Here is a 12612-nt window from a genome sequence, read left to right as displayed (position 1 = left end):
CAAGCACACATACACACACACAAGCAGACACACCCCACACAAGCACACACACACACACACACACACACACACACACACACACACACACACACACACACACACACACACACACACAAGCAGACACACCCCACACAAGCAGACACACCCCAAACAAGCAGACACACCCCACACAAGCAGACACACCCCAAACAAGCAGACACACCCCACACAAGCAGACACAACCCACACAAGCAGACACACCCCAAACAAACAGACACACCCCACACAAGCAGACACACACACACAACCAGACACACCCCACACAACCAGACACACCCCACACAACCAGACACACACACACACTCACACACACACATGTGCATGCATGTGGCAATATAAGTGCAATAATCTTGAAGGTGACATTTAAACTTATTTCCCCTCACAACAGCTCACTTGAGCAGATGCAGCTGTCTATATGCTGTATATGAATGCATAGTTCAATGATAGCATAATCATTGTCATTTCTCATTTCCCAGATAAATCTCCAACCAGTGACCGCTTCTCCATGAATGAGCCTCACATCCAGCTGACAAAGCCAAAGTCACTTGGTCTGGAGGCAGAGAAGGGAGGTCGACAGGATCGCGAGAGTCCGGGGTCGCCACCAGAGGCTGCTGTTGCTAGTGGTAACCAGGCCCGGATACGGAGACTTGGAAGACAGCCTACCTCCATGTTTGGTCCTGATACTAAAGTGTTCGCTGTTTGGTTAGAGAACTTTGAAGACCATGAGAACTTCCCTACAGGTTAGCAAACTATCTAGCACCTCACAGGGGTAGGCTTATGACAAAACATTATAATAGCCCAGATCACTGCATTGTGTTTGATTGTCATTCTAGAAGTTGGTAAGTAAATAAATAAACGTACAACTTTATGGATAACAACTTCTGGTTTAATCAATAGTTGTACTTTTCCTTCGAACTGCCCCTGTTTAAAAAAATGGAGAATATGGTAATGATTTATGATTACTGTTTATCTGGCCCGAGTGAATTGATTTTGTGGGTATGAGTCTTGGGGAGTGTATCCCCTGTCATCAGAATGTAGTGCCCCTATCATCAGTGTAAAGTCCCTTTGTCATCAGTGTGCAGTCCCCTGTCATCAGTGTATAGTCCCCCTGTCATCAGTGTGTAGTCCCCTGTCATCAGTGTGTAGTCCCCTGTCATCAGTGTGCAGTCCCCTGTCATCAGTGTATGTGTGTTGTAGGGGACCTCTTGAGTGTGGCCAGTACAGGACAGGACCAACAGTGCAGCTCCAGCTCGACCTCTGTACAGAAGGTCCCAGAGAAGGACATCTTTGTCCTCTTCATACACGCACTGCAGAATGGCTTGTTCCGCATCCACCTCCAGCTGCAGGACAAGGGCCACACCAAGTAAGGAATGGTGATAATAGGCAACTTTGAGACTCCACATTACGCATCACTACATTGTCACACTGTTCAATGGACCTCAGGTCCCTGGGTGTATGTATACATTATGGTTGCAGGGAATCACAAATTTGGCTGGAATAAACTATTTATAATATCTACTATATTTAGGGTTGCCAAGAATCTATACATACACATTTTTCTGTGAGGTCTATGACAGAGTGATGTAGGGATCCTGGGTCATAGACCGCCTCCGTGGTCTAGTGGTAGAACGTCCATCCAGAGAGCGGAAGGACCAGGGTCACGTCATACCGAAAGACGTTAAAAGATGGTACTTGTTATCCTGTCTGGTGCTTGGCATTAAGGGGCTAAACCAAGGACTGGTCGGCTTGGATCCAGTATACTGTGTCTGAATGGGTATTCATGTTAAACTGCCGCATGGTATCTCAGTGTGCTAGCACTATTAATTGGCATCAGTCCGAAATAGTACAAGCAGCCACACACACACGTGCATGCACGTCGCAGTATAAGTGCCATAATCTTGAAAACGATGTTAAACCCCATTTCACCTAACCTCACCCGGGGCAAAACAGGTCCCTTGTTTGCCAAACTGGTCATGAGAAGAAACTGAAGTGAGAAGTGGGTGGTTTCAACATGTGCCTTTGGTGACAGTGTGTCAGCGTACCCTGACAACAGGAATACTTTCTGGTTTGCAAGACCAGCCTTGATTATGTGCAGACTGCTGTGGTATAGCTGAAATATTGCTGATTTGTGGCGTTAAACAACATCCACTCTTTTGATCTTTGTGGTATTTGTTGTTGTTTAAGAGTACAACTTATGCTGCCCATGCACATGCTTCGTGTAAAAGAGCACAGTAGGTATGGTAACTAAACTGTGGAAAGACAGTTTTCAACTTCATGTTTGTGTTAAACAGTGCTTTGCTGGCCCCAATTTACTCACAACAGACGACAATGACGCAATGGAATATTCTTTGCTATGGTTTTCTCTTCAATCACTCAGTGATGTCATTGCATGACTTGTTACAATTATTCCCTCACTCAATGATGTCATAAACATCACTCACTCACGCGGCTCGTGAAAATCCTGGGTAGAATAGGTCTTCAGCAACCCATGCTTGCCGTAAAAGGCGACTATGCTTGTCCTAAGAGGTGACTAACTGGATCGGGTGGTCAGGCTCGCTGACTTGATTGATGCATGTCATCGTATCCCAGTTGTGTTGATCGATGCTGATGTTGTCAATCTCTAGATTGTCTGGTCCAGACTCTAGTGTTTACAGACCGCCGTTATATAGCTGGAATATTGCTGAGTGCGGCATTAAACGACAAACAAACAAACACTCACCCACCCCCTCACTCACTCACTCACTGCTGTCATAATGTGTAGGATGTCGATGGCCATCCCGCTGGTGGACGGAATGTTGGTGAGTCGACGCACACTAGGAACACTGGTCAGACAGACAGCCATCAACATTTGCCGCAGGAAGAGACTGGAGAGTGAATCGTAAGCAACATGATAATATTTTATTATACTCTTACTTGTATTTTGTGTACATGACTCTGTCTTGCATCTGAAACACCACATTCTTATAAGATACTTTTGTTTGTCTGTGAGGTGGAGGTATAGCCTAGTTGTTGAAGCATTTGCTTGTCAGGTTTTCCTCAGACACAAACAAGAATCTTAGTTTCAGGATAACACGTGGAGCTCATTTTAGCATCAAGCCATGACCACAGTGTGTTCAGATATGCATTTGATAATGTTCATTTTTTTCACGTGCTTGACATGTGTTTTTTAAATCAGCATAAGTAATGTTAGATTTACCATAATCATCATTTATATATGTGTATATTTTATCAATAAATGACCTCAAAATATGATACTGTTATCGTGGCACAAAGTACACGTGTATCATATTGAAGCAAAATGTTAAATATTACACAGCTAAGTGAATGGAAGGCGAGTTATTGACATTTATAGCTAAAATGGATAGAATTATCATTAAACCGCCCGCATGTTATCAAAAATGAGCGGGCCGCTGTAACTTGATAATGCCCTCATATTGCTTGACGACAGGCCATTATCACGCCCATTGTTAGGTGACATCATAGGATAGCCATATGTGACGTCACGTTCAATAGTGACGTCATCTGGTTTGTTCTATGATGTTTCCATATTTGTAAAAGTTGGTCAGTGACATTGGTGTCGATTGCAGTAAATGTTTCAAAACCGATATTGTTGTTTCGACTTATTTGATAACAAATTCCATCCATTTTAGCTATAATAATGGTAACACTATCTTTCAGGGCATTATCATTTGCAAAAGCCCTCAGTCTTTTCAACTGCCCCCTTCATTGGGTAGGTAATGGAAGACCTCAGGCTTCTGCAAATGATAATGCCCTGAAAAATAGCATTACCCTTATAATATTCCTTCCAGGTACGGGTGGTGGGGTAGCCTAGTGGTTAAAGCGTTCCCTTGACACGCCGAAGACCCGGTTTTGATTCCCCACATGGGTACACTGTGTGGAGCCAATTTGTGGTGTCCCCAGCCGTGATATTGCTGGAATATTGCTAAAACCAGCGTAAAACCACACTCACTCACTCCTTCCAGGTACCAGCCACCCCATGTGAGACGCAAGCTGAAGATTCAGGAGGTGGTGAACAAGTATCGGAGCAGCTTGACAGAGGCCGAGTTCTACACAGCTCTCTTCCAGGATATGCCCAAGTGAACACATCACGTCACGATCAACCCACCGTAGTGACAGTCCTTGTATTGAAGTTATTTCTCCTTAGAATAATCTTTCAATCACAGTTTTCATATTTTGAATTGCAAAGACTATATGCACCAAAAGAAAGTGAAGCCAGATATTGCTGTTGAGTTGTCTAACTATTACGGAGTGACCAAAGCATAGCAGGAAGGAAGATCAGTACTGAAGGTCTCGACACTCACCTGTATCTTGCATCTTGTATCCATGTGTACCGTATTTGACATAATAAGCGCCCCACTCTAATAAGCGCCCACGACGATAATCGCTTATAAATTGGCCAGTGAACAATCCTAATTAGCACCCCTTCCGATTGATCAATGTACACAAGACTTATATATTCGCATAAAATACGCACTCATCCGTTATATGCACACTTAATTATGGACAATTAAATTCTGGAAAAATATATCTGTCATACATACACATTTCAGGCTGTCAGCATAAACCAAGAATTTTACCTTTTAACTCGTGTTTTTTTTCACTAAAATAATATTCTAATAAGAGCCCCCCGTTTCTAATTTTGAGAGCGCCCTGGGCGCTTATTACGTCGAATACGGTATAGCCTTTGTGCAGCCCGTGGTGCAGTTCAGTGTAAGATGTCACACCAATGAATGGGTATGGTCAGGAAAACACTGGATACAAGCTGGTAAATCATCTGGACTTTTCACCGTGTATGATATTTTTCATGATAAGTATCATATTTTTGTCAGGCCCAGATTTGAAAAAGAATATGTGATGACATGAATGTCTAGTTTATTATACAATGAATATGATTCATGTTATTAATAATTACACTATATGTTCACATGCAATTTCTAGGCATCCAATACTCAATATCATCCCCAAATCTGAAACACATTATGCTTAATTACCTCCTTGTATATTGTGACTGTCTGTCTTGTATGCCTGGCACTGTGTAAGATGCCAGTGTCTGTATGTATGCGGCTGAGTACATGGTACCCCTGCTTTACCATCACAAACTGGCTTCCACAGGAGATATCACATGGATGAGAACAAGCAATATCTCCTAGGAGTTATTTCTACCATAAAATTGCATCACAATGCCTTGCAGACCATTATGACATCATCAGTTTCCATGTCACAATCAGATGACATGACTAATGTCTCTGCCTCTGAAGCTGGTAGCTGTACATTTTACAATCTAGAAACTTGTTATTACTGTTTGCAGACTTGATAAGTTGGAAGAATGGTTTGGGGTGGTGAATAGAATCTCATCTTGTATCTGTTGATGTCAACACTCATTATCATGCATCAAAGTTTTATACTTTTATTGACTTGTGTTGATGAATTGATATAGAAAGGGACACGACTGAGATTGTCTCTATATTGAGCAGTGTAAGATACAGTTAGTATGGCTATGCTCATGTTGTCAAAGTTGGGCCAAAATGAATACCATTCTGTGAACTTCCTGGGATGTTTTTAATTGACATTCATTTTGACAGAGAATTTGCCAAACTTCATAAGCAAGTTGGATCTCAAGTGGCTCAGTCACTTATCACTATTGGCAAGATTATAATCAAATATTATAAAAAGCCTGAGTTAGCAAAGACCAAAATGTCATTTGAACATGGCAGCAATTAATAAATACATAGTCTTTGCTACTTCATCTGCAATGGGATGTGTGCTTGTCAGTAAGCTTGTACCATTCAAGGGAGATAACTTTATTCTCCTCTATGTTTCCTTGTTTAGAACACTTCATGGAACGAGGAGATGGAGTTTCTGCTGATACCCCGCTTCATGAACAGTTATCCTTGATTGAAAATACAGTTGTTGGTCTTGACAATACCTGCCCCGCATTCTCTGATATGGACCAGTATTTTACCATACAGTTGATGTATACACTGGCACACCGATACAGTGTATCTATGTTCATACTTAATGGACCAGTATTTACCATACAGATGTTGTATATACTGGCACATTATAACAGTGTATCTATGTTCATACTTAATGGACCAGTATTTACCATACAGATGTTGTATATACTGGCACATTATAACAGTTTATCTATGTTCATACTTAATGGACCAGTATTTACCATACAGATGTTGTATATACTGGCACATTATAACAGTGTATCTATGTTCATACTTAATGTCTTTGTTATGCAATAGGGCACGTGCTTTATGGGAGATGTGCAGTATATGGTTAATTTTGTTGATCTAATTTGTTTTGTTTTTGTTGTTCTCAAATGAAACCTTACCAGTCAAACAGGTATGTAGCCAGGAGGCTGAAGGGTATTGTTCAGGTGTTCATTCGATACTGAACAGTGGATGGCAGCTCCTTTTCCTAGTGGCTGAATGGTGTGGGGTCTCTACTGTGGGGGCGTACATGCAAGGATGTGTGGTCTCTACTGAACAGTGGATGCCAGCTCCTTGTCCTAGTGGCTGAATGGAGTGGGGTCTCTATTGTGGGGGCGTACATGCAAGGATGTGTGGTCTCTACTGAACAGTGGATGCCAGCTCCTTGTCCTAGTGGCTGAATGGTGTGGGGTCTCTATTGTGGGGGCGTACATGCTAGGATGTCTGGCCTCTTCTGAACAGTCGGTGGCAGCTCCTTGTCCTAGTGACTGAATGGAGTGGGGTCTCTACCATTGTCTACTGTGGGGGCGTACATGCAAGGATGTGTGGTCTCTACTGAACAGTGGACGGCAGCTCCTTGTCCTAGTGGCTGAATGGAGTGGGGAGCTGATGGTCTGCCAGAGCTAGGCCACACATCACTAGGAACTGATGTCACTGTTACATTGATGACTGTCTTCAGTGTACCAATATCTGGAAGCTGCTCTTGTTCCCATCTCTGCTACATATATATGTAGGGTGAGATGGAAAGGGGAATGGTGACCTTCAGCTTCGGTATACTCCTCAGGGAGATGAGAATGCAACATGATGCACCTGAACTAGGATAATACTGTCCTCTGTTGTATGGAGTCTGTTGCTATAAAAGAAACACCTGACCTTAAAGAGCAGGGGTATAAAGTTATACCAAGGAATTCTGTCTGTCCTTCTGAGGAAATTTTTATGTGTGACCTATTACTTGAAAACTACTGCATAGATTCTTTTCAAACTTGGTGAACACTTTCTATGCCAATAGGAGAGGTACAGTGCGAAGTCTGATTTCGACATTTTGATTTTCTGAAAAAAATACAGCTATGATTCCTTTTTTTACTTAGAATTTATTTACTTAAACATTTGTGCATCCTATAACTTGAGAACTACTTCATGGAGTCTTTTCAAATTTAAGGAACACTTTCTATACCTATAGAAGTGTAGTGCAAAGTGTGATTTTGATAAGTGGATATTGCTGAGAAAATATTGCTATTTTCATGTTTTTAACTTGAAATATGTTGGAGTCAAGGATGGGGGTATTAGTGAGACCTGCTCACTTTTTGCCTTTATATTTTTATGTTGTTTTTGTTATTATTACAGTCTAACCTTGCCGTGTTGAAATTTGCAGGATCTGTGGAAAAGTTCAAGTTATCTGGCGTTCGAGGCAACCAACAAAGTGAATTTTCAAAAACCAAACATCATGTTATGAGAGATTATTGTCATCTTTGGTTTATGCTACACCCCAACGTCATTAACCACATTGGTACAAATAATAAAATACTTGTATTACCGGTATGCTATATTGTTTTAAACAGTTTATTCATCCATTCAATACTGATTTTCTTTGACTTCTGACAATCTATACCTCCAATAATAAATCACTAACATGATCTTATGTGTTTTACATGTAAGAACACTTCAGTAACTTGCTGATGATGTGGTATTGGTATGTTGTTAGAATGCATCCTGTTTCACGCAATTGCAGTGAGGGAATTTACTTATGTGTGGACGTTATTTATTTTTTTAAACTGTTCGAGTCGTCAGGGAAACTTATGCTTAATTTGGATACTTGGGATTCCCTTATGAAATTGAGACAGCTGTCCTCATGACTCATCCAGTTCCATAGATCCGAGCATTAACAATGATAAATATAGAAGTATAGAAGATAGAATGGCATGGCAGGGACCGGAAGGTGAGTTTCAGACAACCAGGAATTCGACACGTCCAAGTTTGACACAACAAGGTTTTTTATGATTATGATTATGATTATTATTATTTATTTTATTTATTATTATTATTATTATCAGGTAGATTTATGAATTAAGTGTGGTTAGTTTCAAGGGAGTATTGGTGTTATAAAAAAAATACACATCCCAGATAAAATATGAAAATAAAAAAAATAACTATGTCACCAAAACATTTTTAAAAAAATTGCAACATTTTGCAACAAATCACAACTGATATATTATTCATGGCTTTGTAGCAAGCATACTTATCCTGGTGTTCTGCACTACATCTACATGATGGATGGAAGACATCCCGATGGAAGCATGCACATAACATGTAGGCTAGTCATGGTGGGATTACATTGTCGGTTCATCCCAGGAGTGAGATGAATTTACACAAACTAGATTCCACACAGACTTTAGGGACTACTGCGCAATATGTGTACTTCACAAAATCATCCAAAATTACAAAACTGTCAAAATCTTCAGCAATTTTTTATATTGCTAGCAAATCATATTTTCCGTCTTGTCTATACTGTTTCACACAATCAGTAGACTGTATATCTACTTATAGACAAAATAAAACAAATTGTGTCTCACGGGTATCAAAATTTTTCAAACTAAGAAAAAAATGGTTTGTCTGGCTGACACACCGATTCTTCAAAAGTCAGTTCCTGTGAAGTCTCCATGTTTTTGTAGCCTACCCATCATGATGGTTCACTGAATCTGTAGACATTACAATAATGATACATGGGACAAATGCTGAAGGCTGTGTTGGGTTGCGCTCAGCTGTATAATATTCTTTACCCTCCTAATAGACTTCTGAATCAATACGATTGCCCAGCTATTCTATGACCACAAAAAGTAACACCATGGCAATCTCCGGAGACAACATCTGTCCATAAACTTCATCAAATGATTGATTTTGGCGTATGGGATAAGATTTCAGAGACAAATTTCCTTGGCTGTTGTCCTGTGGGAAACAATTAATTCATCAAAAAGAGCTGTTCGCATGTTTCATATAATTGCTGTTTCTCCCAGTTTAATAACTGTAATAACCTGTTATTACATTGCTTGTTGTAAGTAACACAATAGATGGAGATTATTGGGTGAATGCTGTTAAATGCCACAGGCTGAAGTATTCCAATGGTATCACAGTGTCTTTTAAGAAATTCAGTTTGAGCCAGACAAACCAGTGGTTGATGTTATGAGCAACGTCTGACACTATCTGGGTATGATCAACCAAGTCACTGAGTCTAACCACCCGATCCATTTATGTTTGTTTGTGTGTTGTTTTGTGCCGCTCAAAGCAATATACCAGCTATATGATGGCGGTCGGGTAAATAATCAAGTTTGGATCAGATGATCCAGTGATTGATATCATTAGCATTGATCCTCACAGTTGGGATACTATGACATGCATCAACCAAGTCAGCGAGCCTGACCACCCAATCCCATTAGTCGCCTCTTATGACAGCATAGTCGTCTCTTACAGCAGGCATGAGTTGCTGAAGACCTATTCTAACCCAGATCGTCGCGGGTCTCCATTTATGTGAACAAATTGGTGTCACGAAGGATTTGGGATTATTTTTCTCAAACTCATTTTAACCAGCAATGTTATTTCTCTTGAAAATATGACACAAACATGGCCACTCCCAGCTGAGTAATATGTTAAGGGAAGACATGTAGCTCTCTATGTTAATTTGATGTTTTGTTTTGATAACAGGAAGTTTATCTGCACATTATTTGCCACAGACTTATTGAAGTTGTAGAAGAAGCATGTTAATATTGATTGTGAATTTCTTAAACATACTCTACTGCTCAATGAGATATTTTGAGGATTTTCCCCTGGGAAATCAACCAGTTTTGTCAAAGCAAATGTGAAATGTCATAAATTGGAAAAACAATTTGTCTACGGTGAAAATTACAGTCTAAATATACTGGTAATGAATAAAAAATACTTTTAACATATATTTAAGCATGATTAACGGAACGAGTTGGCACACATTAAACCTCACTCACTCACATTGATTAGATATCAATCTTTGTATTAAGTGAGTACTACATACAAGATTAATCTATAGCTAATTCAAAGCCTGTCTTCCTTTGTGTATATTTCAGATGAGGCCCGTATTGCTGGATAAACACTTTTACATGGGTTTGATGATACAAGTTTCTATTCTTGTAGAACTAAGTGATTCAGTATTTGTTTTATTTGTTTAGGAAAAAACAGACTTGGATGAGGACACACAAAATTCAGGCACTAGTATGTCAGTTGATGAAACCGAACTTCATCTTCTGAAACATCCTCAAAGCCCAGGCAGAGCATTTGAAATAAAGTTGAATTCGTTGAATCTAAAAGAATTAAAGCTATTGATCTTCAGCCTAACTACACATATGTACAGGGTAACTATTTTAAAAAATATTTTGTGCTTTAAGAAATTGACAACATATTAGATACCACATATATGCATAACGTATTTGTTTTTGTATGTAAGCAATAGGTATTTACGTTATATGGGTGTGTTGTGAAGAATATAAGTTTCTGCAGTTGTCCCTGTAGATGTTATCAAACGCAGAGTGTTGCAAGTATTTAGTTTTTTGTCAGTATTATCTCCTGATGTGTGCTAAGCTGCATGGATTTTATATCTTGTTCACAGTGTATACAATGTATGTACAGTATCTACGATATATTAAGCACCCAGATAGATGGTTAGTAAGAACCATTACACCTTATGTAAAGATCAGCTATTTTAACACAAAATATCAAGGTTATTGGGGCATCAGTGCATGAGACATAAAATGTATTTATTCTCACATGACATGACAATGTGGGATGTCATGTGTACCTATGTAAATGTTCATGTGATATTTGTTTTTATTACTCACTCTACTAGTCATGAAATAACAAAGGTCATGAGAGATATATTATTTATCAATCCAACTAGAAAGGATAATATTTTCTTATCATTAGTAGTGAGTTCCATGTAGTTACTACATATTTAACAAATGTAAACAGTTATGTTCAGCTGGTAACTCGACATTAGGCTGGTTGTAGCTGGTTATTTTAGGTTGGTTATGTTTGCTGACAACTCATTGTCCAGGTTATTTGTAAATACAGAATGCACAGAATTTGGTAAGTTAATTATACTGGTCATGTACAAGTGTGTTCAGTTGCAAAGGAATATGGAGTCCGTGGGGGTAACATTGACGAACATAGTTGTACAGTTTTGTACAGACACTATGCTAGCTCAGTGATCAAGTGGTACCTTGATTTGATACAAAACGGGTAATTCACTATTAATTATAGATAAATGGTTTCATTTGACATATTTGCCAACAACATCTCTTGATAGTTATAACTCAAAGATGTGTGTGCACATGTATTGGAATGTATTCTCACTTGATGAACACACTCTTGCAGTCTCGCTTTAGAAGCTGGGTGAACCTAAAACTCCATAAACGGTAAATGTGTCATCCATAATTTGCATTGAAAAAACAAGTTCTTAATATTGTGGTATGTGTGTTGTGACAGCCCAACCAGGCTGTTACATTATTTATTTCCTTGAAGCTGACTGTATGTGTGAATGTCATTGTTATTTCAGATATATAGTCCTCCTGTAGGATTTGTTCATATCATCACTCCTGCAAGTGCCATGGCTTTGTACAATGTATATTAAAACTCAGACATGTATTCTGAAGTATATCATGTGTCAGCTGCCCATTATAACAAATTAAATTGTGATAACGATATGACAATCAGAAGTGTTGTTTGTTTTCTGTCGAGCTGGCATGCTTTGTTTTATTTGTTTGTTGCTTAACACCACACTAAGTAATATTCCAGCTATATGACGGTGGCCTGTAAATAATCGAGTCTGGACACGAAGTCGGGAATACGGTGACATGCACCAACCAAGTCAGCGAGCCTGACCACCCGATCCCGTTAGTCACCTCTTACGACAAACATATAGTCACCTTTTACGGCAAGCATGGGTTGCTTGAGACCTATTCTACCCCGGATCTTCACGGGTCCCTTGCAGAGTGTGTTGAGTGTTTGTAGATGGAAAGGACAGAAGGTGTAGTGCAGCTGTTGCCACATTATTTAAGAAATAAAGTACGAGTGGGAGTTGTTTATCGTGCAATGAAACACTGCAAGGTGATATCAACATGACGTTAGGAAAAAGCACATGCTTTAAAATATTTACCCGTTTTTAAATAATGATGACTCTCTGAATAGAGTCCGACGGTGCAATGTTTGACAGGTCCATTTTATGAACGTGAAGTTACGTTTGGTCATTCCCGCTTTTTATCACAATTTACACGTCGACCATCTGTACCTTTTCTCCCAATACCGATTGTCA

General features: G+C 39.5%; 1 protein-coding gene across 4 annotated transcripts in view; it reads left to right on the top strand.

Moving 5' to 3' along the window:
• LOC139444373 (ral GTPase-activating protein subunit beta-like) overlaps positions 1 to 11990 on the top strand; it is a 75511-nt gene extending 63521 nt beyond the window's left edge. For all 4 annotated transcript variants that reach the window (XM_071225340.1, XM_071225337.1, XM_071225338.1 and 1 more), the window contains 4 exons: positions 516 to 779; positions 1237 to 1402; positions 2801 to 2917; positions 4023 to 11990. In XM_071225340.1, the coding sequence (XP_071081441.1) occupies positions 516 to 779; positions 1237 to 1402; positions 2801 to 2917; positions 4023 to 4140 (665 nt within the window). In that variant the 3' untranslated portion in view covers positions 4141 to 11990. The remainder of the gene's footprint in view (positions 1 to 515; positions 780 to 1236; positions 1403 to 2800; positions 2918 to 4022) is intronic.
• The last annotated feature ends 622 nt before the right edge of the window (positions 11991 to 12612 follow it).

The sequence above is a fragment of the Haliotis cracherodii genome, unplaced genomic scaffold (assembly GCF_022045235.1).
Source record: "Haliotis cracherodii isolate W230 unplaced genomic scaffold, xgHalCrac1.p SCAF_5, whole genome shotgun sequence".
NCBI lineage: Eukaryota > Metazoa > Mollusca > Gastropoda > Lepetellida > Haliotidae > Haliotis > Haliotis cracherodii.
Note: the sequence above shows the minus strand (reverse complement) of the source record. Positions and strands in the feature narration are given on the sequence as shown.